The sequence below is a fragment of the Cydia fagiglandana genome, chromosome 6 (genome assembly GCF_963556715.1).
Source record: "Cydia fagiglandana chromosome 6, ilCydFagi1.1, whole genome shotgun sequence".
Classification (NCBI taxonomy): Eukaryota; Metazoa; Arthropoda; class Insecta; order Lepidoptera; family Tortricidae; genus Cydia; species Cydia fagiglandana.
In genome coordinates this window covers 18,371,460-18,399,346 of record NC_085937.1, presented here as the reverse complement: position 1 = coordinate 18,399,346, position 27,887 = coordinate 18,371,460, and the positions used below count along the sequence as shown (strand labels likewise).

Below are 27,887 nucleotides of genomic sequence, written 5' to 3'. Positions count from 1 at the left end.
ATATTAATGATAATTCATTGTTTCAGATGGAGTTACGATTCAAGTCCGGGATGTCGTTTCTGACCTACTGGATCTTTGTTTTACAAGTGAGTACTTAATATACTCGTATACACCGTGTTTTTTTTATTTCCGTTAATTTCAAGGGTGCATTCCTGAGCTTAAATTAAGTAACTTTCTCAAAGACACCGATGTTCTAATTAACTCCATTTCGGAGATAATCAATAATTTATTTTAGGCCTCTACAAGCGTGTACACTTGCCTTAGGGTTGGTTTACATATTGGTTAGTGTTAAGAATGAGTTCATACATTTGCTACTAAACTTAAGTAGGTACATCTCGGTTGATCGATGTTCGAAATGACATTGATATGTCACAGATTTCAATTGTTTGGTTGAGTTAAATGTAATGCCCGTGTTACAACAACGCTATATGCTACATTTAAATACTTTTTAAACTTAATTTTTTCTTTAAAAAAACCAAAAAAAATTTTTTTTTTTAAATTAACTATGCCAATTAGTTCACTTAAACGTTCTTAACCATACCCCGAAGTTAACGGAATTCAATAAAAACACGGTGTATATTAATAGTACCTATACATTATATAAGGGAAGGTATGGAGGCCGGCTCAACTGGACTCGGCTGGAGCTGGCTCAGGATCGCGACTAATGGAAAATTCTTCTGCGAGGCCATTGTCACCAGTCCCTAAATTACATCATCATCTCATCAAAAAGGCGGAGGCTGTAATGATGTGGTGTGTAATGATGTTTCAGATGCTGGGGAGCCCATACCGCGGCGCCGAAGGCCACGGCAGACTGATGGACCCGCCGGCACGCAACTCTATGTGGCGTTTCGGCTTCCCCAACCCTGTCAACTACAACGACAACGAGCTCTTCTGCGGGGGCTACGCCGGTCAGTACCATCACCAATATTGTCGTGGTCACATCATCGTCAGCATCAGGTGCTGGATAACTTGGTGTGGAGATTCGGCTTTCCCAACCCTGTCAACTACAACGACACGAACTCTTCTGCGGGGGCTACGCCAGTCAGTATCATCACCAATATTGTCATGGTCATCATCATCATCATCATCACTATCATCAGCATCAGCAGCTGGGCAACTCTAGTTGGAAATTCGGCTTTCCCAACCCTGTCAGCTAAACACAACTACCTAGTGGAAATTGTAACATTCTTATCAAACGGAGGTCCCCTTTGTTTGACATAAAGTTTCAAGTAATAATATATTGTTTGTCATATTATCATTAGTCCTAAAACTGAAACCGTTAACTTTTCAGGATTTTCGTAAGGTTAGATTAGGTTTATTTTAATTGCAATCCTGAAAAGTTACGCGTTTCTGTACCGAAGAAATGATGACTAAAGAATATGCGGACAAACAGTATATTTACGACTTAAAAGTTAAAACTTTATGACAAACAATAGAGACCCTATCAAACGTAGGTAATATAATAGAGTCCGTCTATGTCAAGTGTGCAAAGTATGGCTACTGCCAAGTTTATATCTAAATGATATCCATAGAAATTTAAAGGTACTAATACATATTACAACAACTCGGTATTTGAACATTTTGAACCGTACAAGCTTAATTTAGCTCCTGTGCGTTCTTTTTCCCAATGAAAGCGTCAGATGATTTTTCAGATCAACTAAAAGTCTTCGTTATTACCCAGTAATGATATCAGGAACTACAAACTGGTTCGTTCTACACCAAAGGTCTCATCGTGTCAACAAATCGTCGGCATTTAAGTCCTTTTCTTCAAGATGGACATCAACATTTTATTTTTATGATTCCAGCTGTCTCGGCTTATTTACCGAACTCGCGACCTTTAGAGAATCCGCGCTAGTTTTTAATTAAAAATAAAACATGTTAATAGACATTTTTATACAGTTTATGTGGCGCTGGGTCGTAAATTGTTGATAATCGGCAGCGATGCAGTAATTTTTAGAGCTCCTTTTATGATATACGTACAGTCGCCATCAGATATATCGGAGCGGCCAAGGTGTTCACAATATCTGAACACGCACTCTAAACGCCTTGACAATAGAGGCATGTTCAGATATTTGTGAGCGCCTTAGCCGCTCCGATATATCTGATGGCGACTGTACTAAAAGACTGTTCGAAAAGGTGTCACCATACCTTTGGCCTACTCTCGAGTTAATGGCGATACTTATAGACAATTAACAAATTTAACACATATCAGTGAAAAAATAAGGATCAAAGTCAAATGGCGTTCTAAAAGTTTTGATCATTTGTGTCGATAGATGGCAGTAAATGTACTAAATACATAATTACCTTGACAATATTCCTCTAGTCTAAAATAAATTATCTTTGATATTAATATTACTATATTAAGTCAATGGATATAATAATATATGCAGTACCTTTTTACAGGCTGATACTCGCCAACCACGTCCGTAACTTATTAACTTATTATCATTAACATAATATAAAATATATTCCCATAATGTATATGAACGATCCAAGGATGATTAAACCATTTTTTATTGGCCTGTTTGTCTCGTCTCATCTTTAGTGATGGCAATGATCTCTCAATATGAGGGTTATTGAACTTATATACCTACTACTCGTATACACAGATCATAGATAGAACTAGACTTCGTCTAAGCTAAATTTGCAGTTGCACCGAGTTGAAGTACCTACAACAAATTGCTAGTATGTTTTTTTTAGTATACTTCGTCGCTGGCAAACAAGCATATCATCTGATAGTAGGTAGTCTCCGTAGTCTATGAACGCCTGCAACTCCAGAGGTGTTACATGCGCGTTGCCGACCCTAATACTCCGTACCCTTGTTGAGCTCTGGCAACCATACTCACCATATTAGTACCTTAATAAGTAAACATCATTGGTTGGTCTGACTCTAGATTTTGCTTAATTACAAACCAAATTATCAATTATAAATATATAGGTAGTCAATTTTCGGTGACGGATTATGATGATGATTAAGATTGGACTTGATGTAGCAAACATCCTCAATAGTAGATAGTACCTACAAGGTGTTGACTTTTATGACGTCATGACGTCACGAGAAAAATGTATGAACTGGAAACTATTTTTAAACTTTGGTTGACTTTTGTAAATATGTAGCGCAATGAGACATTTTTACTTGTAACTAGTAAGTGGCAACCGTATATTGATAGTATTAAAGCATGGAACAAGAGTGAGACGTAATATCTATACACCAGCATTTGCTGCGTCTACTTCAATAGGTCTGTGATATGGACAAAAACTGAACAATATGGATCGAGGATTACATAGCAATAATCCATTTGGTACATCAATATACAGGGTGATCAATCTAAATGGGTCAGTATGGAGAAGTCAGAAACTATAAGAGATAGCGAAATCTGTTCTTAGGAACCATGGCTCCGATTTTAGATTTAATAATAATGGCATTCAATTTTTTTAAAAATCTATCATACATAACCGGGATTCGAACATGGTCAATATTCTTGTTGTTTGTTTGTATCGAAACTTTTAAACGATGCGTGATAGGTGGGGGGTGCTCGACCAAATATCATAGAGGGCCCCGAGACAAAACAAAGTACATTAAAAAAAATCAAAATGGCCGACTTTTTTTTTAATTTTTTCAAGTTGGTCCGAGCGTGCTGAGAATTGGCATGCGGCGAGCCTGAAGGCCCAATATTACAATGTCAAAAAAATATTTTTGGAAAAATCCAAAATGGCGGCAGACACGGGCAAAGACAAATTTCCAAGTAGGTTAAGCGAGCCTGAAAGGCGAGCTTCAGGCCGGGAGGCCGAAGGCCGACCCCGGTGGAGGGCCGAAGGCCCGAAGCCTCCACCCCGACGCCCAAAAAGCGACTCCCAATAGGAAAAGTTTTAGTTGGGTCGTGTTTAAGCTCCAACTTCCCCCTCTCGTGTGACGCTTCGGGCCTTCGGCCTTACGCAGAGCTCGGCCTTCGGTCTTCGCAAGCCTCGACGCTTCGCCGTGGGGCATTCGGCCCGTCGGCTTCGGTCATCAAGACAGTTGACTTGGTAGAACGCTTGGAAGCACCGAATTCACGCAGTTCGGCCTTCGGCCTCGCGTTTTGGGAGTCGGGGTGGAGGCTCAGGGCATTCGGCCTTCCACCGGGGTCGGCCTTCGGCCTCCCGGCATGAAGGTCGCCCTTCGCGCTCGCTTAACCTACTTGAAAATTTTACTTTGCCCGTGTCCGCCGCCATTTTGAATTTTTCCAAAAATATTTTTTTGACATTGTAATCTTGGGCCCCCAGGCTCACCGCATGCCGAATCTCAGCGCGCTCGGACCAACTTGAAAAAATTAAAAAAATGTCGGCCATTTTGATTTTTTTAATGTACTTTGTTTTGTCTCGGGGCCCTCTATGATATTTGGTCGAGCACCCCCCACCTATCACGCATCGTTTAAAAGTTGCCATACAAACAAACAACAAGAATATTGACCATGTTCGAATCCCGGTTATGTATGATAGATTTAAAAAAAAAATTGAATGCCATTATTATTAAATCTAAAATCGAAGCCATGGTTCCTAAGAACAGATTTTGCTATCTCTCATAGTTTCTGACTTCTCCATACTGACCCATTTGGATTGATCACCCTGTATATCAAAAGACGGGGTCATCAATTGCCGCGAGTGTGGGCTCAAATAACGATTTAATTCAATTAGTTATATTGAGATTTTAACGAGCAAAAACATCAATACGGGTAATTTTTAAAGATAGCTGTGTACGGGTATAATGGAGATTTTATTATTGTGGTGATTATTGAAGTCATTTTGGTTTTTTATGTGTATGTATCTATTTACTATTTATAGGTGTTTTTGTTATATTTGCTTTATGAGAAAATAATTAATTGTTCATCATTTTTCACTATTAATTGCTATTAATATATATTTTGACATAAAATTGTTTTACAGACAGACAATAAGGGATACAATAAACTGGGCAAGTGCGTGTCGGACTCGCGCACGAAGTGTTCCGTACCATAATAAAAAAAAAAACAAAAAAAAAACGGTCACCCATCCAAGTGCTGACCACTCCCGACGTTGCTTAACTTTAGTCAAAAATCACGTTTGTTGTATGGGAGCCCCATTTAAATCTTTATTTTATTCTGTTTTTAGTATTTGTTGTTATAGCGGCAACAGAAATACATCATCTATGAAAATTTCAACTGTCTAGCTATCACGGTTCGTGAGATACAGCCTGGTGACAGACGGACGGACGGACGGACAGCGATGTCTCAGTAATAGGGTCCCGTTTTACCCTTTGGGTACGGAACCCTAATACATATGTATTAGGGTTCAGTACCCAAAGGGTAAAACGGGACCTAATACCTATGTATTAGGGTTCAGTACCCAAAGGGTAAAACGGGACCTTATTACTGAGACATCGCTGTCCGTCCGTCCGTCCGTCCGTCCGTCCGTCTGTCACCAGGTAGAGTCAGATCAAGCTAATGACAAAATGTGTCAATGTCATCATTTATGTCAAATTTCTATGAAACTATGACATTTATAATGATAGGTACTTTAATTTTACACTTATTTGTTTTGTTCAAGTACAGTGAAACCTGGTTAAGTGGGACCTGGATAAGTGAGAAACCTCTATAGCTGGGACTCATGGTGCGGTCCCGACACTTTAGCACTGAATTACCTCTGTTACTGAGAAAAAACGAACCTCTATAACTGGGATTCGTTGTTGTGATTTTATAGTCACATTTACCTCTATAATTGAGACAGAGAGTGTCTTTTACCTCTTTTACTGAGAATATATTTATAAGATTACATTTTCCTAATTGTTTTTTAGAATTTTATAGGGAATTGACTTCTGTATCTGAGATAACGTCAATCTATGACCTCTCTAACTTGGACTTCATTGAACAATTTCCGTATTCTTAACTCTTAGTCTATCCACAAATTCCGCATTTGCCTAATTGTGTCTAAACAACTTCAAGTTTGATTTAGTTAATTTATGTAAGTAGTTAAAACTATCGAAACGAAAGCTGAAATTTTGATAAGTAACACGAAAAAATAAATTTTCTTTTATTAAATTTCTAATACGCAATGAAGTCCGTATCAAATTTAATTTAATTTTGAAATATCTGTCCTTTGGAGAATCATTCAAAATAAATTCAAAGAAATATTTAACAGACTTAAAAAATATTTAGGGACAAGGATTATTTTACCTTATTTATTTTTAAAGATAATTACTAAAGACCTTATTAACCACCTCTATAACTGAAATATACTCTATTCTCACCTCTATTAATGGAACCCTCTGTAAATGAGACAGAAATTTATTTGTACCTGGCTAACTGGGAGCCTGGGTAAGTGGAAAACCTCATTAAGTGAGACAAATTTGCTCGTCCCTTGAGATCCCACTTATCCAGGTTTCACTGTACATAGCTTAGAAGACTTTATTAATTTCATTAAGTAAGTAGGTACGTAAGTTTTAACTTCCAACTTATTAAATCCATGACATTTATACATGTGTGTGTATATAGGTACACCACCTCGGTACTTGGCGAAGATGCTTATTTTTATCTGGCTAACATCCAGCAAAATAGTAAGGCCACTAACATGTAACCTTAAACTAACTTTAGAAGACCTCCTTCAAGTACAACCTAGTTTTTTTACCTAGTTACCATCATTAAATTATAACTTCTAACCTATAAAGCAGTTGCTTTATAGGTTGCGCGGGATTAGCCACAGCATTCTAGCCCATAAAACCAGCAGCCAAGCTTATATGGAAAATGAGACAGAGGACCAAAATCACTTTTAATACGAATTACGTTTATGAATAGACGCAGGAGGTGGTAGGCAATCTGTGATAAATAAAACAATGCTACTTAGTTATGTTTGGGTTTGTTAGAATTGTCTCGATGAATATTAGTTGCCTAACCACTGATATAATTATGTTTTCACGATATTTACACATTATTAAATTGTACAAAATTGTATTTAAGTTTTAAACCACGGGGACAACGCCCTCCTCGAAACGTCGGAGGCCAATCTTAAAATTTAAATATTAACTAGGCCTGTTGAAAATAAAGTAAAATTTTGTATAAAAAATATTTTTGGCAAAATACTTATAATTCGCATCTTTATAGCCATTCGACCCAATAATCAAGCTCGAAGATAACATAACTACCTACTATGTACATACATAATATATTTCGTCACTAACATGAATTGTATGTTTACTGTTCAGTCCAGTGGGAGCAAAACTCCGGCCGATGCGGCGTGTGCGGCGACGCGCATCACCTCTCCGAACCTAGGCCTCATGAGGCCGGAGGCATGTTTGGGAAAGGGATCATCACGAAGCATTACAGTGTTGGACAGGTGAGTTGGTGTTGTTACATGATAAGTATAGGAATAGGAAATCAGGCAACGGCTACATCATCGGATCGGACCGAGGCCTCATGATCATGGGTTAGGCTGTCCAGTGGGAACAAAACTCTGGCCGCTGCGGCATGTGCGGTGACGCGCATCACCTCTCCGAACCTAGGCCCCATGAGGCCGGAGGGATGTTTGGGAAAGGGATCATCACGAAGCATTACAGTGTTGGACAGGTGAGTTGGTGTTGTTACATGATAAGTATAGGAATAGGAACTCAGGCAACGGCTACATCATCTGATCGGACGAGGCCTCATGATCATGCGAGTTAGGCGGCAGTCCAGTGGGAACAAAACTCCGGCCGGTGCGGCGTGTGCGGCGACGCGCGTCACCTCTCCGAACCTATTAGGCCTCATGAGTCCGGATGCATATTTGGGAAAGGGATCATTACGAAACATTACAGTGTTGGATTACTATAATACTTAGGTACATATAGACCGTTTTTACCGTGATGTGACATGATTGGTCTAATGTCGGAACTCGGATTGGTACGGCAACATCATCTGATCGAACCTAGGACTGCCAAACGTCAGGATTTTTGGTCTTTTGTCCTGAAGTGTCAGGACTTTTGGTCTTTTGTCAGGAGCTTGGATCTTTTATCAGGATGGCGGGGGGACTTAGCCAGTGCCTGCTAACCGTTTGAGATTCCTCAATAAATCTCCTAAATAAATGTTCACTTGTTTTCAGGAAATCGAAGTGGAGATCGAACTGACGGCCAACCACCTGGGCACGTTTGTGATGAAACTATGCCCAAACAACAACCCTAATCAGGAAGCTACGCAAGAATGTTTTGACAGGTAGGTAGTGTGCTCATTTGCTTATTCCATGTAATAAAACAATTTTACTAGATTTTCATCCATATCGATATCACTTAAAACAAAACATTGACATTACAAACAACATCCACATTCCAGGTACCCCCTCGTCGTATCCGGTACTCGCGAGGACCGCTTCCTGATCCCCCTGGACACGGCCAAGAAGGAAGTCTTCCGGTACCGCGTCGGCCTGCCCGCTTACGTCACTTGCACTCAGTGTGTGTTGCAGTGGACTTATTATACTGGTAAGTGCCACTTGCACCATCCTACTAACCCGTGGCTTACCGGTTAAACCGTTAACCCAGTGTCAAGTTGTACTGGTAACCATGGTAAAGGTTTAAACGGTTAACCCCGGGTTAATAAATGGTGCAAGTAGCCCTAAGGTTCATATCTCTCCGGGACACAATCGGTGTGTGGAGCATGCGATGCGTCACTGCGATTCCGTAAAGTCGCCGTTTTTAAGCAGCGGTTTGGTCGGAGCTTTACTCCGTCATCGTTTTTATCTTTATCTATCTTTATCCCCATTTACTTTTAGTCATACTAATTATGGAGCTTTTTTGCCGTAACGCTGCATTTTGAGGTGGAAGCAAGCCACTTTGCACGATAATAGTGGAGACCAAATAAAACTATTTTTTTCGAAGCACCCGTAATTTCGTCCCTTAGGAGCCGAGAAAAAGCGAGGTCTGTTAAAAACAGAAAAAAAAATCTACAAGTTTCACGGATCGTCCGATTAAGATAAATTTGGTGTCAATCGAAAGACTATATCTTTTCGTGATGTAAAAAAAATAAAAAAATATATATATTAAAGAAATATAGTGTTAGTGTAAAATTATTAAAAAAATACCTTTTACGTTTTAATTTTCAAATAGTGTCTTCCACATTGAAAAATGTCTGCAAATAAGTACTTAATAATAAAGTCAAACATATTTCTTATCAGAAACTGAAAACCGCATCAAAATCGGTTAAGTAGTTTATAAGATTCATGATCCAGAAATTGGCCTAGTTTTATTGACATGACGATTTATAATTAGTGACTAATTTTAAGTACTGTATTAAGTTCTAACTATGTTGTGCTTTTCTTATTAATATAAAACACACCTGTATCTATGTATTATATAAACATTTATACATATATCTTCAAATTCAATAAACAAATTTTATTATGAGGCATTGTGTTTAAAAGCAGGGTTAGTACTTTAATCCCTACCGAATATTAGGCAAATCAAAGTTTTAAAGTTAGTAGGTACATTAAAGTACGTATAATAACATATAATTTTATAAAAATATAGCTTTTTCAATATAAAGTATATTTATCTGTAAAAAGATCTACATTTTATTCTCTTTTTTATTTCATCCTCTAGTTTAACCAGTTTAGCCAGTGTGAATGAAGCTGAAGATGAATAATCGTTTTCTTGTAAATATATAATATCATCATATCAGCCTTTAATCGCCCACTGCTGAGCATAGGCCTCTCTTCGAGTACGCCACTTATCCCGGTCCTGAGCCAATCTCATCCAGAAGTGACCCGCAATCTTCGGAATGTCGTCCACCCAACGAGCCAACGGACGCCAGGCACTTCTTTCGTCTGTAAGCGGCCACAATTCCGTTAACATTTTGGCCCACCTGGCATCACTCTGCCTGGCAACATGTCCCGCCCAGCTCCATTTAGGTTTGGTGATGACGCATCCAACGTCTTGCATCTTGGTGCGGCGTCGGATTTCGACCTGCCTCACTCGGTCTTGAAATTTGATGCCGAGCATGGCGCGCTCCTTGGCTCTCTGTGCCACTCGGATTTTATACACAGCCTCTTTAGTGAGCGTTCATATCTCGACACTGTAGGTCATGGTAGGTAGGACACATTGGTTAAAGAGGCGAGTTTTCAGGCATTGTGGAATGTTAACGGGTTTGAGGATGTCCGCTTGTTTATTGAATGCCGCCCAACCCAGCTGGATTTTCCTGGAGATCTGCTTCTGCTGATGTGTTTTGTCAAATGATAGAATATATCCAAGATATCAAAATCAAAATCAAAATCAAAAATGTCTTTATTGCAAGATTATGGTACATTTACAGTAGTAAAGATGTTACAATGTTTATGAGAACACATAATCTACCCGTCAGAGCATGCAATAGGTTCATCTCCTTCATCTCATCAGTACTGAATAATACCTATAATAATATCTAACATTTTTACTTTTAGAGGAACATTAATTATTACATGAGATCGTTAAAATTATAATCAAAATATTCATTTAAACTATAAAAACTTGCTTTTATGAGTATGTTCTTTAATGTAGTTTTAAATGTTGTTCCTGACATCATTTTGATGTAGTTTGGCAAATGATTGTATATTTTAATACTAGTGTAATACATCCCTTTACGTACTATTGTCAATTTTGAGTCAGGAACTTGTAAGTTGAGCAAATACTTATTTCTAACAGGCCTGTTTGTTTGTTTAACATGAAATTCAGAGGCGTTGTTCTTGATAAAGATACAGCATTGCAAAATGTAAATACTAGTTAGGGTTAGGAAACCTTGGGTCATGAATATAGTCCGACATGACTCGTCATCTCTCAATCCAAAAATAATTCTAACACATCTCTTTTGTAGGATGAAAGTTGATGAGGCATTTACAGAGTTTCCCCAGTAAATGATACCATAGTTTAGAATGGAATAAATATAACCGTAGTATGCTAAAATTGCAGTTTTTGTGGTTGATACATTTATAAGTACTTGCAGTCCATAACAGAATTTCTTTATTTTACTATTAACCATCTCAATGTGTCGTTTCCAATTCAGATGACTATCAATTACAACGCCCAGAAATTTGTATGATGAAACTTCTTCAATTTGGGTACCTTGGTAATTAATATTCAGCTGAATTGGTTTAGCTTGTTGGGGTCTGAATTGAATATATTTAGTTTTAGAGAGATTTATTTTAAGATTAAGAGTTGAAAGCCAATGTATAATTATTTCTAGGGCCTTATTTATCGTTGCCTCGTGTTCAGATCTGCTTAGTCCCTTTCCCAATATCAGTACAGAAGCGTCATCTGCATAAAGTGTGCTGAGATGCGGATTTATTCTAGAGAATTGATTAATATAAATGAGAAAAAACAGTGGTCCTAGGATGCTGCCTTGAGGTACTCCGATTTTATTGTTCAAAAATGTGGATAATTTTGACTGAAAACATTTTTCTCTTTTATCGTAATATGTTATTTGGGTAGCTTGTACACGATTCAGCAAATAAGACTTAATAAGTTTGTGCGCAACACCTCTTATGCCCACCTTCTCAAGTATGTTAAGTAATGTTTGATAGTCTACACAATCAAATGCCTTAGACATATCTAGTAGGAGCACTACTGCAGGAGATTTTTCATCTATTTCGTTTCCTACGCCTTTCATTATTTTCATTAAAGCATGAGCAGTTGACAAATACTTCCTAAATCCACATTGAGCATCATCAATAATATTATTTTTGTTAAAAAAAGACATCAACCTAGTGTAAATAACTTTTTCAAAAATTTTGGAGAAGTTTGGTAGTAGAGCGATAGGGCGGTAATTTTTAGAATCTGTTACGTCTCCCTGTTTAAAGACTGGAATTATTACTGCTTTTTTTAGACTATCGGGAAATATGCCATACTCGAGAGACAGGTTAATTATATATACTAAAGGTTTCAGAATATAAGGAGTGCTACGTTTTATAATTTGTATTGTAATTTGATCATGTCCCGTGCTGTTCTTGTTTTTCAGAGTACTAATGATTGTCCCTACTTCTTCTTCGGTTACAGGTGACAAGAATATACTTAGATGAAGTTACATTTTCTGTTAAATGATTATAATTATTGCTATTAAAGTCAGCATCGAAATTCATTTGAACATACATATCATTGAAGGCATTTGCGATTTCCGATGGATCAGTAATTTTAAGGTTGTTGCATTTTATTTCCTCTATGTTTTTGGGGTCTGTTTGATTATTAGTAATACTATTGATGAGTGCCCAGGTTGCTTTACATTTGTTTTCACTGCGGTGTATATATTTAATATTGCTATTTCGTTTAGACCTATTAATTACTTTTTTCAATATAATTCTGTACATTTTATAGTATTCTTTTAAATTAAGGTTGTTTTTTTGTTTGTGTAAGTCAAGGTAAGTTTTTCTTTTATTTTTGCATGAAATAGATATCCCTTTTGTTTTCCACATATTAGTAACTCTTGGTTTAATCCTTAGTCTTACAGTAGGAAAACAAAGATTATAGTAGAGACTAAATTCATCTATAAAACTGTTATAAGCTACATTAGCATCTTTAGTATTAAAAACGTCTTCATATTGTAGAATTGACATGCATGATAGGTATAAATTTTATTATGTTCTCTTCACAGTAGTCTCTAACTAATTTAAATTTTGCTTCATTGATGTAGGTTTTCCTTTTACATTTTATATAAATTTTTTGCGCTGTGTGGTCAGAAAGTCCATTATTTATAATTTGGGTTTGACAGTTTTTTATATTTGTAATGAAATTATCAATACATGTCTGGGTACTTAGTGTTATTCTCGTGGGATCCTTTATTTCAAAATGCAATTTATATATTTCTAACAGGTCCTGAAAATGTTTTCTTTTATTAGATGCTTTTAAAAGGTCTACATTGAAATCTCCGGCAACAATAATTTTCTTTACAGATTTTTTGTCCTTGTTATATATTTTACAAAGTATTGAGTCAAATTTTTCTAAAAACGTTGTAAAGTTGCTACAGGGGGTTCTGTACACACTTATTTCTCGACCACCTCCTGTCTTTCGTTCCTAACCGTAATGGTTGGAATCGATTTACTAGAGATGTTCGTCATAACTTTAGTCTTGGACGTAGTCAGCTTAAGATCTATTCAAAGAAGCATGGCTTTCAACCATGCCTTGAAGATCTTCCAGGGACTCGGCAAACAAAAAAGGCGGCAGGTGTGACAAGAAGACCCTTGGATATTGATACTGATGATAGTTCTGTCCCATGCAAGCGTTTTTATGACGTCGTCTAGCACTGCCGTCAAAAACTTAGTTGAACTGATATCCCCTTTCGATAGATATTGGGTTACTAAGTTTGTAAAGCCAAACTTGTATTGTTGCCGAGGTATATATGTATAGCTCCTAGAGCAGATCCACGTAGCGATTGTCGATTGAGCAGCGATGGAGAGAATCAAACACCGCCCAATGCTCGACACTGTCGAAGGATTTTTCGTAATCTACGAAGGCCATGCACAGGGTCCGGTTGTACTCGTGACTTTTCTCCATTAACTGCTTTACCGCATGTATATGGTCGACTGTAGAGAATCCGCTCCGGACATCAGCCTGCTCGGGAGGTTGGCATTCATCGAGGATACAAGTTAGGCGGTTGCATAAAAGTTTTACAAAGAGTTTGTACGTATGGGAAAGGAGGCTTGTGGGGCGAAAATTCGGCTTCGATATATCTCCTTTTTTATGTAAGATGGTGACTATGGCCGTTTTCCACATATAAATATATATTATATACATATCCCTAATGTAGATAAATTAAGTACCTTCTAATTTACGTATAATTTACTACGACTTACTCGCCTTTTGGACTATGTAAGACGAAAAATCCCATATAAATAAAAGTAAGCCAACTTCTGAAACTTGTATCTCAAAAACTGCTGAACCGATTTTGATGCGGTTTTCGTTATTTAGTAAGAAATATATTTGACTTTAACCAAAAATACTTATTTTCAGACATTCTTCAAAGTCGAAGACATTATTTGCAAGAATAAAGCGCAAAAGAGAAAAAAATGTTTTTTAATAATTTCACACTAATATTGTTTGAAAAGATTGCGTATTTATTTTTTTTATGTTAAAAAAAGTGATTTTCTTTCAAATGATATAATTTTTTTCAATATTTGTTGTTCCCTGAAACTTGTGGAATTTTTTTCTTTTTCCTAATAGACCTCGCTAAATCTCGGCTCCTAAGGGGTGAATTTTTGGGTGCTTCGGAAAAAATCGCTTACTTTGGTATCTACTATCACCATGCAAAGCGGCTTGCTTCCACCTTAAAGTGCAGCTTTGTTTTCATAATACGTATGACTATTTGTACGGCGGTAACAAAAAGGAAAGTTTGAAAAATGTATGGCATTTTAAGAAACTTTTTTTCTCCTAGAAGGATGAAAAGGGCTCGCGATCCTGGCTAGAAATAACACAAAAGTGGCAAAAAAGATCACAATAAATAAAAGTGGCAAAAAATAAAATGACCGCTCATCAATAAAAAATTCCAGGCAACATGTGGGGCATTTGCCCAAACGGTACGGAGGCCGTGGGGTGCGGGCGCTCCGAGACCTTCCGGAACTGCGCTGACATCAGCATCATAACGAGCACCGGAGGCCTGCCGCCGGCCTTCGCTGGCGACCTCCGGAGGGACAACCCCTTCCTACTGTATTATAGGGACGCGTACCGGCCGCAGAACCTGTACCCGTTGGTTGTCAGGTATTTAACAAAACTAATGTATTTTTGTTTTGAGATGATATTTCGATATTGGTAGTGATAAAAGGAAGCTTTTTGGAAGTTTTTTGTAATAGTTCAGCCCTACAGATGTAGTGCATAATTACTTTTCATCGTTTTTTCACGGAAACGTACGAAACGTGTCTTGCTATTTCAGTCAGTCTCGGTACCTAAGTACTGAAATTGACTGAAGTAGCATGACAAATACGAACGTTTCCGAGAAAATACTATGGAAAATGATTATTTGATTATGCGCTACATCTGTACCTGAGTTGTAGGAACCTGAAATTATATATTTTGACACACAATCTTATTTGTAAAGCCCAGAGCGAGGAGGTATTTTGAATGACAAGCTATCAACCAGCAATTATGGGTGCAAGTAGTGGAAACTTGGTGCCTCTCATATGCTTCTGCCTCCTCCATGGTTATTTATTTTAACTATAAAAAATATAAATGGTATTCAGAATATATGCAGGGTTTTGGATGCATTTGGTGGAGCATAAAAATTCATATAGCTCTTAAAGTAGGTCCCTGCCCAAGCTGGTACAATTACCTGCAGATGATAGTTTATTTTGCACTATACATGTATAGAGCGCCCAAAAATAATTCGTGGAGCCATGAACTTTGTTTGTTTTTGCGATGCAGGTGACTGTACTTAGTCGAAAAAAATGACATGCTGTATACCTAATATTCTTACTCGTACCTATATTTAAATACCTAAGATGTAAATATTGTAAGTAGTTCATTTATCAAATCTAGCACCACTAATCATAAAAAATGCATATGCATCTAATTTATTTCTATTGTAATAACCCATATAACCATTCCAGTCGCAGAATCATCAAAGTGGTAACTAAATGTCAGATGTGTCGTAACAGAGTCCACACAATGTGTCTAGAATTGTTTCGAAACAAAGTGTCGTCGCCGTGTGTACACTTTTCCGTAACAAGGTGTCGACACATTTGTGTGCACTTTGCGTGCGGTTTGCGACTAAATCTGACAGCAAATTTGTGACAGCAAATGTCAATATAAAATACCTCTTGAAAACCAAGGTTTGTCAAACTACTATTAGTGTCTCGTGTGCTCGTAAGTAATTCTAGTAAGTCATCATGGGCGATGCAAATGATAATAATCGACCAAAACCATATAAACACCCAACACCCGTCAACCTTTTACAGAAAAGTTTTTAAAGAAATGCAATAAGCTACTTAGGTCAGCCAACGAATGCTCAAAAAAGTTGTAGAGGGAAATGCTCGGAACACAATTTTTGACTCTGTAACTTGGTTTGGACAAGTTAGGAGGTGAACATATCAAAAGTCCCCGGCCGTAGCCCTTGAGCGGGGGGAAGAGAGGGGGCTTTGAATGTCCCATTTTCCGGTTTTTCGATTATATCTCGGAAACTATGCATCTTAGCGACATGGCCACTTATACAAAATGAAAGTTAATTTAATTTGTTACAAGTTTATTCTGTCAATTTTTTCGATATGTTGAATAGTTTTTGAGATATCCGCTCTTGAAAGTTTAGTTAGGGCTCTCAATTTTATCTTGATATATCTACATCAGTGAAGGTGCTAGGCCGTGTATGGTATCGTTTTCGTATAAATCTGGGTTGCTGAATCCATTTAACATGGAAACCATTCTGTAACGTAGTACATTTTTCTAAATTTGAAATAAATATTTTGGGTCGATTGATAATTAAAAGAAAAATACCTCTTCTTATGTCAACGTTTTTAACGGTGTCCAAAACAAACCTCATTGATTGCATTTCTATGCATAATCTGTTGCATTCAGATGCACCTCTCGATGCTTATCTGTTGTCGGGGTTGTCATATGACTAAAAATAATTAAAACTTGAGATATTTATGTTGTCACTCCAGGAAAACTTTGTATGAAGTAGGTAGGATTTATAAGATAAAAAACAATTTCGATTTAAAACAAAACATAGAAATTACAGACTTACAAAGTGGCTCTGGAATGAAACAATATTAGATTAAATGGTAAAAATATATTTCTTAGGCTCAGGAGTGAAATTGTCTAAATAATTCAGACAGAATTTTCGAAGGATTTGTGTCTTCAAGGGACTGCCACCCTACCTTTTGTTAATAGGGCTCTCAGGGACTCCATATTGGAGATCATTCGAGAATGATAGACACATTTGATTTGGGAACCCCTCTGGGGACACTCGCTCGCAAGAGCCCAATTTGTGGGAAGACCACACTTTCGGCATGGTGGTCTGAAAGATGGAAACGGCTTGAGTCCTTCGGAAGCTCCACTGAGTGAGTAGAAATTAAATTTCGTGGTGATCAACTCCACAATGGCGCGAAACGTTGTGGGTTTGTTCTTAACCAAATTTTGGTTCTTTGCAGAGAGACTCCTGCTCGAGGGAAGGGAGCGCTCCGCCAGAAGGCTTAGCAGCTACCAGTGCGGTGAGCCAAATTTCCAATGGTTTCATCTCTTTTCTAGCGGCCATAAAGGGCGTAGGCTAATATAACCTTTTCTCGGTTTTCAGGAGCCGGGATTTATCCATTTATTCATTCATTTATTTCATTCGTTGAGTAATTTATCTCAAAAGCTTCAAAATCCTAGAAGTCAATTTGGTTTTGGAGACCTCCTGGAGCGAGGAATTTAAGCACGCCATCTGCCTCTGCCACGTCACTTTGGTACCACGTGCGCGGCCCCTGAGCTCTACGTCACAGCTCAGCATTTAGCTTCACCGGGGAAAGCAGCCTGTCACCCCGCTGCATCTGAGGAACGTTTAAATTCTGAGGTCGGTCCTTTCCATGATTTAATTTAGTAGGGCATCAGCGCCAGCTGCAAAGTTTAGAGTAAATTTAGAATTTTGAGCAACCACTAAAGTAAGATAAAGACATTTGAAAATCCTGGTACATAGTTATTTAGTATTAAAATAAATTAGTTCTTAAATAAGTAGAATTCTGTGTGAAGCTTTATTCTGGACCTGTTAAGCGGCCCAGCTGTCCACTGAGCTAAGTTCTAAAATTAGGTGTCGTCAAATCAAGTTAAAGGTTCACACAGATTCGCAGGTTAGGATTAAATCACAAACTTACCACTGGCAAGATCTTAGGTTTAATAAAGTTCTATAATATAATTTGTGTTCGCTTTTTCATCTCCCAAATTAGGTTCCTCTAGCAAGCAATTTTAGACACCACATTTTTACTAAGTATTTAATTTCATTTTTTTTTTGTGCTAACGTGCTATAGCTTTCTTTGAACAAGCCGGAGCTTTGCAATTTATTTAACCCCTTTAAAATAGTACGTTTCAATTCCACAAAATTAAAAAAATCTTTTTAGGGTTCCGTACCTCAAAAGCATAAAACGGAATCCTTATAGGATCACTCGTGCGTCTGTATGTCTGTCTGTCTGAATACACAAAATAGTTCTTTACCTATAGATGACAGGAAAACCTATTAGAAATGTGCAGTCAAGCGCGAGTCGGACTTAATGTACGGAACCCTTAATACGCGAGTCCGACTCGCACTTGGTCGGTTTTTTAAACTCCTCTTGACGCTTAACCGCTGAACCGATTTCTTTGAAATTTGGTATAGAAATAGTTTGCATCCCGGAACAGGACATAGGATAGATCTTATAACCAAAATCATCTTTTGAAGGTGTGAAAAGTGGCGTGGAAATTTGTACGGGAAATCAATAACCGCTGAACCGATTTATATTAAATTTGGGAAGGTCTACATCTTTGATTTAGTTAAAAATGATAAAAAAAAACATGACTTCAAACCTAAACTTAAACAGTATTAACTTCAAGAAGTCAATTCTGAATTCCCCCCTACACCTCATTTCACACCTTTGAAGGATGATTTTTGAGATAACTTATTATGTCCTGTCTCGGGACTCAAAATATATGGGTACTAAATTTAAATTAAAACTGTTCAGCAGTTTAAGCGTGAAGAGGAGTTTAAGAGAAAGTAAGTTTATATGTTTTTACTTTGGAATGGTGTCAATGTGATACCATAACTAAATTTGGTACTGCGAATTTATACGAAAACGATACCAAACATGGCCTCGTAGCTTTACTGTTGTAGAAGTCAAAATAAAATTGAGAGCCCTAAATTCTTATTACTTGACCAAACTTGTGTAGAAGGAAAAGGAAAAATAAAAGTCTTCGGTAGGATTATAAGACACAAATATAATTTTTTTTTGCGTTACTATTTCAATTATCAAATATAAACATACCTTGATTATATTATTCTAGTGAGATCCTCACAGATAAACAAAACCATTTACTTAAAAAATTACAAGGTCGAAATGTCACGGAACTTGTGAGAGTAATACGTGAAAAGTAAAAACTTTTATGACAAATAAATCTGGACACAATTTAAGAAGCATCCAATTGCGTCGAGGAATCATCTGTATGTTTGCTTGTTTCATTACCTCCTCGCTTCTTTTTTTGTCCTTTGTATTCTGTAGCAATTTGTTAGATCTGAAAATAAAGATAACTTGCGTCGTCACGGATGTCGATTTATAGGTTTTAGGGAGTGCAGAATTCGAAAACGATGATCATTTTATAATCCAAGATGGCCGCTACGTATTTTGTCAGAAAAGTCGTCATGAATATCGTTTTATAGGTTTTAGGAAGTGCCGATTTCGAAAATGATGACCAGTTTGGAATCCAAGATGTGTGCCGTGCACTTTGTCATAAAAGTCGTCATGGATATCGTTTTATAGGTTTTAGGGAGTGCAGAATTCGAAAATGATGACCATTTTGGATTCCAAGATGTCTGCCGTGCACTTTGTCATATAAGCCGTCATAGATGTTGATTTATAGGTGTTAGGAAGAGCAGATTTCGATAATGATGACCATGACCAACAAAACGACATCCATGTCGACTTTTAACATAGTGCATGGCCGCCATCTTCGATTCCCAAATAGTTATTATTTTCGAAATCTGCGCTCCCTAAAACCTATAAAACGACAGCCATGACGACTTTAATGACATACTGCATGGCCGCCATTTTGGATTCCAAAATGGTCATCATTTTCGAAATCAGGGCCCCCTAAAACCTATAAAACGACACCCATGACAACTTTTATGACATAGTGCGTGGCCGCAATTTTGGATTCCAAAATGGCCATCATTTTCGAAATCTGCGTCCCCTAAAACCTACAAAACGACATCCATGACGACTTTTATGACATAGTGCATGGCCGCCATCTTGGAATCCAAAATGGTCATCGTTTTCGAAATCTGCGCCCCCTAATACCTATAAAACGACACCCATGACGACTTTTATGACATAGTGCATGGCCACCATTTTGGAATCCAAAATGGTCATCATTTTCTAAATCTGCGCCCCCCAAAACCTATAAAACGACACCCATGACAACTTTTATGACAGTGCATGGCTGCCATTTTGGATTTCAAAATGGTCATCATTTTCTAAATTGGGGCCCCCTAAAACCTATAAAACGACTTTTATGACATAGTGCATGGCCGCCATTTTGGAATCGAAAATGGTTATCGTTTTCGAAATCTGCGCCCCCCAAAACCTATAAAACGACACTCATGTTAACTTTCATGACATAGTGCATGGCCGCCATTCTGGATTCCAAAATGGTCATCATTTTCGAAAGCGGGGCCCCCTAAAACCTATAAAACGACATCCATGACGACTTTTATAACATAGTGCATGGCCGCCATTTTGGAATCCAAAATGGTCATCGTTTTCGTAATCTGCGCCCCCTAAAACCTATAAAACGACACCCATGACGACTTGTATGACATAGTGCATGGCCACCATTTTGGAATCGAAAATGGTCATCATTTTTTAAATCTGCGCCCCCCAAAACCTATAAAACGACATCCATGACGACTTTTATGACATAGTGCATGGCCGCCATTTTGGATTTCAAAATGGTCATCATTTTCTAAATCGGGGCCCCCTAAAACCCATAAAACGACATCCATGACGACTTTTATGACATAGTGCATGGCCGCCATTTTGGAATCGAAAATGGTTATCGTTTTCGAAATCTGCGCCCCCCAAAACCTATAAAACGACACCCATGACGACTTTTATGACATAGTGCATGGCCGCCATTCTGGATTCCAAAATGGTCATCATTTTCGAAAGCGGGGCCCCCTAAAACCAATACAACGACATCCATGACGACTTTTATGACATAGTGCATGGCCGCCATCTTGGAATCCAAATTGGTCATCGTTTTCGAAATCTGCGCCCCTTAAAACCTATAAAACGACACCCATGAAGACTTTTATGACATAGTGCATGGCCGCCATTTTGGATTTCAAAATGGTCATCATTTTCTAAATCGGGGCCCCGTAAAACCTATAAAACGACATCCATGACGACTTTTATGACATAGTGCATGGCCGCCATCTTGGAATCCAAAATGGTCATCATTTTTGAAATCTGCGCCTCCTAAAACCTATAAAACGACACCCCTGACGACTTTTATGGCATAGTGCATGGCCGCCATTTTGGATTCCAAAATGGTCATCATTTTCAAAATTGGGGCCCCCTAAAACGTATAAAACGACATCCATGACGACTTTTATGACACAGTGCAAAGCCGCCATTTTGGATTCCAAAATGGTCATCATTTTCGAAATCGGCACTCCCTAAAACCTATAAATAGACACCCATCTCGACTTTTATGACAAAGTGTTTGGCTACCATCTGCATGCAAGACATTTCTATTATTTTTACGTACAAAAATGGCCCCCTGTCAACTTCCAACCGAGATTTAATCGATAATTTATTCGATTAATGTTCAGATTAATTCAATTTCAATCTATGTTAGGTCGACTAAACTAATCGTGATTAAAATTTGAGGATTAACTTTTTTTATTCCATTAATTAGTCGAATAAACAGTTAATCTATTAAGTCCCATCTCTGACCACGTCATTTTTACACTTTGAGAATATCTGAAAACAAATGAACACAAGGAGCCATTTTGCAAATCCAGTAACTTTGTTATTACTTTTGACAGCGCGTGTCATGTGTCTACACAGAGTCGACACAAAGTCGAAACATTTGCGACTACTTTGTGACTGCAATATTTCTCAGCCTTAAACCATATTTATACATCATAATTAACAAGTTTCGTAATATGTAAAGCGTTATTTCTGTTATTTAAGTATAGTATACGCATCGAAGTACTAAAAATGCATCAAATAATATATTTATGAACACAAGCACTGAGAAGTAAACAATTTCCTTTCCGGCTAAACTAAAACAATGTGGTGGCGCGTTGATTATATTACACTTAGTTTATCAAATCACTCGAGCAGTTTAATTCCCCATAATAATTTAAGTCCTATTGTAATATAAATGCAAACAATATATAATTACGTCTTGTAATCCGTTTTAGAGATGGCGTATTAATGTCACTTATTTTTATTTAACTATTTTTCCATCTGACAGTTTCCATTTGACAGGAACAAAATGAACGAATGAACGAATGATTTTGGCATAAAGTAGTCGCAAACCCGAAACAATGTGTGCACACGGCGACCACACTTTATGTCACTTTGTGTCATGTGTCGACCCTTCCCCATTTCTGGTAACTGTGTCGACACGGCGACGACTCTGCGACTGGAATTGTGACCGAAACAGACGGTGTCGACACAAGATGTGTCTACACCGTGTCGTAACGGCGACTGGAAATGGTTGTATGGGAAGTATTTATGCACATTTATTGTATTATTTCATCACCCGCTTACGCATGCGCATGCTTTTTTCAGGGAAGAAAGAGACTATGAGGAATCGTTACAACTTAGGTAAACCTTATCACTATGTACATAAAGTTCGTTTTACCGTGTCTTTGTGAATAACGACTGTATCATATGAATTTTCTTTCAGCAACGATATTTCGGATAGCGACGAAGATTTCGTCCCTCAAGTTATTAGGTACAAACAGTTTGTTTTGGCCCTTCGGTTTGGGATTTGTACATATGTGGATACTCTTCGTGTAAATAATTTCTAATCTTTGTGTGTTTCAGTCCGTTACGTTATTATATTCTATGGAATGGCCGCCGTCTGTGTTGTAACTAAACTTCGTCTTTATGTTTTCGAATTCTGAACGGGGTGCTTAGCAAAAGCCCCCTCCACACCCGTGTGCGAGTTCGCAGATCTGCGAAATCGATTCCACTCGCGTTCGCGGCTTCGCGCACGAAGTGTGGAGCGGGCTAAAGATGCGAATAGTTCACTCCGTACTACTCCGTAGTGAACGTTACTGGGGGGCTACCGCGAAAACCGAAATTCGCAAATTGCGGAGATCTTTCTCCTTTACTCCAATGAAGGCGTTATTAGAGTGACAGATAATGATGCCCGCAATTTGTGAACTTCGATTTTCGCGGTTATAACCCTGTAATCTTTCTCGTTCACTCTTCCATAATAGAGCGTTTCGTTCGCTATGGAGTGTACCTAATAGATTGATATCTTGGCTATGGGCCCTGAAGCCATAGGAAAATGCTAATCGCTTGTCGACAAACGCCAATCGAAAACTAAAAATGTACTACGATGACGGATCGGTTGAAAAGTCTCGTCATAACTTTACATAATTTTAGTTTCTATTAGCGTTTTCTTTAAGCGATTGAGGCTTGACTATGCTATAGTGCTAAAGGAAATGGCAAGTGCTCTAATAAACCTTCATAGCACCAGTAAATTAGGTTGGCAGTTATAAAGTAGCATTTTATAGGTACCTATTTAAATAATACTATTCTGTAGCATGTTATGTGTGTGATTTAAGAATGCCTGTTTTAATTTCATTGTCTTGTGCTACAAACTAATATGAAATGTAACTCTAAAACTCACATAGTACAGTCAGTAACTCATACCTACCTATCTACGTAAATCGTCCCGACTCCCGACTCGCATATAAATATATGACATATCGACCTATGATAAGCCCGCTCCTCACTCGTGTGCGAAGCCGCGAACGCGAGTGTGAAGTCGATTTCATTTCGCAGATCTGCGATCTCGACTCCACACTCGCGTTCGCGGCTTCGGGGCTGTCCATAAATTACATCATCCATTTTTGACGATTTTTGATCCCCCCCCCCCCCAAATCATCCAAAAATAATGCTTCGAATGACCCCGTTTCCTCCTACGTCATGCTACCATCATCCGATGTCCAGACGACCCCACGCCCCCCCACCCCTCAATTTGAAATGACGTAATTTATGAATAGCCCCTTCGCGCCGCGATTGGCACACGAGTGTGGAGCGGGCTTTAGACATACACGTTCGCACAGGGGGCCTACCGCGAATAGCGAAATTCGCAAATTGCGGGGATCTTTCACTTTTATTCCAATGAAGGCGTAATTAGAGTGACAGAGAAAGACGCCCGCAATTTGCGAACTTCGATTTCCCATTTAGGTATAACGTCAGTTGCTGACTGTACAATAGTAGTTAATCCGCACGGCATGTACTTGTACCCAAACGTTCTAATACTCCTTCAAACCGTGTAACATTATTTCAAGCGATTTTGATCTCTACTTCACTGGTTACAGGGACCAAGTCTGCGTGCCCTCGCCTGCGTACCGCGTGCTTCCCGGTATGCAGAATTGGTGTCAGACCAACTGTCTCCGATATCCTCCTAATTGTCCTGAGGCTCTGTGCTCATGCCCGTAAGTAAAATATTTTTCACCTCAGCAGCTCGAACAAGGGTACTTTGCTTCTTAAAAACAGTGAGCAAAATGCGATTTTGCTCACTGAGTGAGACAAAATGACATTCAAGTGACCTTTATAGTCAAATGTCATTTCAACATGCGGGGTCTAATACAAGTTCGATATACTTGGGTTCTATTATCTCTGTCCCTTTAGGTATGTTCTCACTGCTTAGGGTGAAAAATTTTGTGTACTACACGAGATCAAAGCTATTTACATCTCGTGCGCTTTTGAATCCCTTACTACGCTCAAGATTCTAAATTAGATTCACGAGCTACGCTCGCTATTATAGAATCTTTCGCTTGCACGGGACTCAAAATAAGCACTCGAAGAAATATCAAACTTTGATCTCTTGTTGTACAAATAACTATTCCTTTTACTTCGTACCTCGCAAGAAAAATCTAACGTTATAAGACTTATCCCCTAGCCGCCCAGAGACCTATAAAAAGGTCTCCTGTTCCATTCTAATTTGAACTTAGTGTTGACAAAATAAAATTTCATTTTGCTTGGCAAGGTTTGATGTATGGGGCGGCTAGAGGTTATAAAAGATACAATTGAATTTAGAGATACCTACTTACAATCAAACTAAATATAATTTTTAAGAAAAAAAAACCGACTTCTATGGGGCCCGGTGAAAAATTATGGTAGATGGTGCACTATGTAGAAAAGGAGGTAAAACCAGTACTTTCTAGTAGCATTTCGTTTCCGTAAGGGTCGTAGTTCTAGCCTAACCTAACCCACTTCTCTGATTGCAGTTCGGTTCTGTGAGGACCGTAGTTCGAACCTAATCAAACCCACTTTTCTAGTAGCATTTCGTTTCTGTAAAGCCCGCAGTGCTAACCAAACCTAACCCACTTTTGTTTGGTCTGTGAGGATCGCAGTTCAAACCTAACCTAACCTACTTAACGGCGCATGCCGTGCGGTGTACGGGGGTATGAGCGGGAGGGGTTTGGCATCATCATACTATATACCTCTGACAGTATGGCGCATCTCCAAAGCTACCTGGACGCATTAAACCGCTCTTGCCAACAATTCGGCCTGGTAATAAGTGCTTCCAAGACGCAAATCCTCAAACAACCACCCCGGGGAGTTGAATCTGATTCAACACCGCTGAATCTAGATGGAAAACCACTAGATGAAGTGTACCATTTTAAATATCTTGGGAGCACTATACGCCAAGACAACACCCTAGCTTCAGAAATACCTTCCCGCATTGCCAACTCCGCTGCCAGTTTCGGGCGACTCACTGATCGTGTCTGGAGGTCCCATGACATCAATCTAGAGACTAAGATAAGCGTTTATAAGGCCCTAATAATCCCAGTCCTTCTGTATGGCGCAGAGACATGGTGCCTGTACAAGCCAGATGTCAAAAAACTAGACACTTACCACCTAAGATGTCTAAGATCTATACTGAGGATTAAATGGCAGGACCGTGTTCCCAACTCTGAGGTGCTGCGTCGTTCCGGGGTGTTCGGCATGGAGGCACTATTGATGCAGCGTCAGTTGAGGTGGTGTGGGCATGTTCTCCGGATGGACGATCGCCGCTTGCCTAAAGCTATATTCTACTCAGAATTAGCAGAGGGTAAGCGAAAGCACGGCGGTCAATATCTCCGATATAAAGACGTGCTCAAGCGTCACCTAAACGCGTGTGCCATCGATCCTGCACGTTGGGAGGAGCTCGCTGCAAAGCGGTCATCTTGGCGGTCTACCATCTTTGAATCCATCAAGTCGTTTGAGGAAAACCGCCTCGCGACACTAGACGTAAAACGCCAATTACGCAAGGAAAGGCCTAAGCCCTCCTACGTGTATACGTACAACACAGCCGGTCAACTCTACTGCCGTGAATGTGACAGAGTTTTTAAAAACAAGTTTGGCCTGGCCAGCCACATAAGAGCTCATAAGAGGAAAATCCCTTGATTGCTGAGGTCGCCGTCATCGAAATCGATGTGGAGGACTATACTATATACCTACATTTTATGGTAGGTAATCATAGCGGTTTATTTAGTTTAGGTATCATAGTGATTTTCCGGGTCAAGGTCCAGGTCTCTGAGTCCGAGTCCGGGTCTGAGTCTGGGTCCGAGTCCGGGTCCGAGTCCGGGTCCGAATCCGGGTCCGAGTCCGGGTCCGAGTCCGGGTCAGAGTCCGGGTCCAAGTCCGAGTCCGAGTCCAGGTCCGGTTCCGATCCGGGTACGAGTCCGGGTTCATCAAATGCGACAGTTTTTAATGAAAATGCTTGATTTTATGACGAAAATACAGAAAATTCTATACGTATGCCTTTAAGATTTGAGGAATTCCCTCGATTCCTTATGGATCCCATCATCAGAACTCGAGCTTGACAGAAATGTGGCTTAAAAACTAAACTTGCTTAGCAAACATAACGAAGAGGACAAATCGCCAAACGTGAACTATGCGTCGTTGAAGAGTTCCGTTCTGATAATCATCAGCAGTTCCACTTCATCAAATGTCACGTTTTTGAATGTATATGCTTGATTTGTTGATAAAAACACAAAAATCACTATATGTATGCCTTTAAGATTTGAGGAGTTCCGTCGATTCCTCATGGATCCCATCATTAGAACTGGATTTTGACAAAAACGGGACCAATCTGTATGCATATACATGCAATCAAAAAAAGAATTTTTAAAATCGGTCCAGTAATGACGGAGATATGGAGTAACAAACATAAAAAATAAAAAAAATAAAAAAAATAAAAATAAAAAAAAACAAAAAAAAACATACAACCGAATTGATAACCTCCTCCTTTGGGATTTGGAAGTCGGTTAAAAACAGGCAAATCTGTTTCAAAATTTCATTTTATATTAAAGTAGGTAGAGTTAGACCAAGAAAAGTCTGCAGCGATTTTGATAGCCCACGCAGTGCAAGTGTTATTTAAACGTCATAATTTCATAGAAGTTTGACGTTTAAAATGACACTTGCACTGTGTGGGCTATCAAAATCGCTGCAGACTTTTCTCGGTCTGACTCTATTAATAGCTGGGTGTTTGTACCTATGTGGCGTCGTAGCTCACAAACGGATTAACCGATATGAATGCGATTCTTTTAAATTGAAAGATTTTTTCTGTCAGCGGTGCGGTTTTTTACATTTTTAATTTAACCTTTCGATCTCTAAAATTCAGCGCAAGTTTAAATTAATATAGAAAAACTACCCTCATTTCCAGACAAACCTGCGAAGCTATTGGGGAGCTGGAGGGGAGAGATGGCGCTGACGTCTACTGCTTGGACCAATGCATCGTCTACCCGTCGCGCTGCCCCGCCGACAGATGTCGCTGTTATTAACCAGCAAAACATTTAGGACCGTCAAAGACATTAATTCTCATTAGAGATGCACCGGATATTCGGTTACTATCCGGTATCCGGCCTATCTGGTCATTATATTAATATCCGGCCGGATACCGGATAGTGATATACCATCCGGCCGGATACCGGATAGTAACATTGCTTGATTTCGGAGTAAACAATTAGATTTAAGAAACAGTCACGGTCATAATCGTACTTGTC

The 27,887-nt window shown here is 38.8% G+C and overlaps 1 protein-coding gene across 3 annotated transcripts; it reads left to right on the top strand.

Moving 5' to 3' along the window:
* Positions 1-23: 23 nt before the first annotated feature.
* Positions 24-27,690, top strand: LOC134665378 (uncharacterized). Of its 3 annotated transcripts, XM_063522313.1 has the most exons (10): positions 24-86; positions 770-908; positions 7,214-7,344; positions 8,086-8,195; positions 8,313-8,458; positions 14,482-14,689; positions 15,032-15,045; positions 22,537-22,609; positions 24,213-24,329; positions 27,548-27,690. In XM_063522313.1, the coding sequence occupies exons 1-10, from the start codon at positions 27-29 to the stop codon at positions 27,663-27,665; spliced, it is 1,116 nt and encodes a 371-aa protein (XP_063378383.1). In that variant the 5' UTR covers positions 24-26; the 3' UTR covers positions 27,666-27,690. The 3 variants fall into 3 exon arrangements, with proteins under 3 accessions (XP_063378383.1, XP_063378381.1, XP_063378382.1); XM_063522311.1 differs by lacking the exon at positions 15,032-15,045 and having other exon boundaries at positions 22,562-22,609; XM_063522312.1 differs by lacking the exons at positions 15,032-15,045; positions 22,537-22,609.
* Positions 27,691-27,887: the final 197 nt, after the last annotated feature.

Excerpts from the sequence above, each read along its gene's own strand:
- LOC134665378 (XM_063522313.1), top strand. The coding sequence starts at position 27 with ATGGAGTTACGATTCAAGTCCGGGATGTCGTTTCTGACCTACTGGATC. Across the intron at positions 8,196-8,312 it reads ACGCAAGAATGTTTTGACAG|GTACCCCCTCGTCGTATCCG; the intron begins GTAGGTAGTGTG and ends TCCACATTCCAG. Across the intron at positions 22,610-24,212 it reads TTCGTCCCTCAAGTTATTAG|GGACCAAGTCTGCGTGCCCT; the intron begins GTACAAACAGTT and ends CACTGGTTACAG.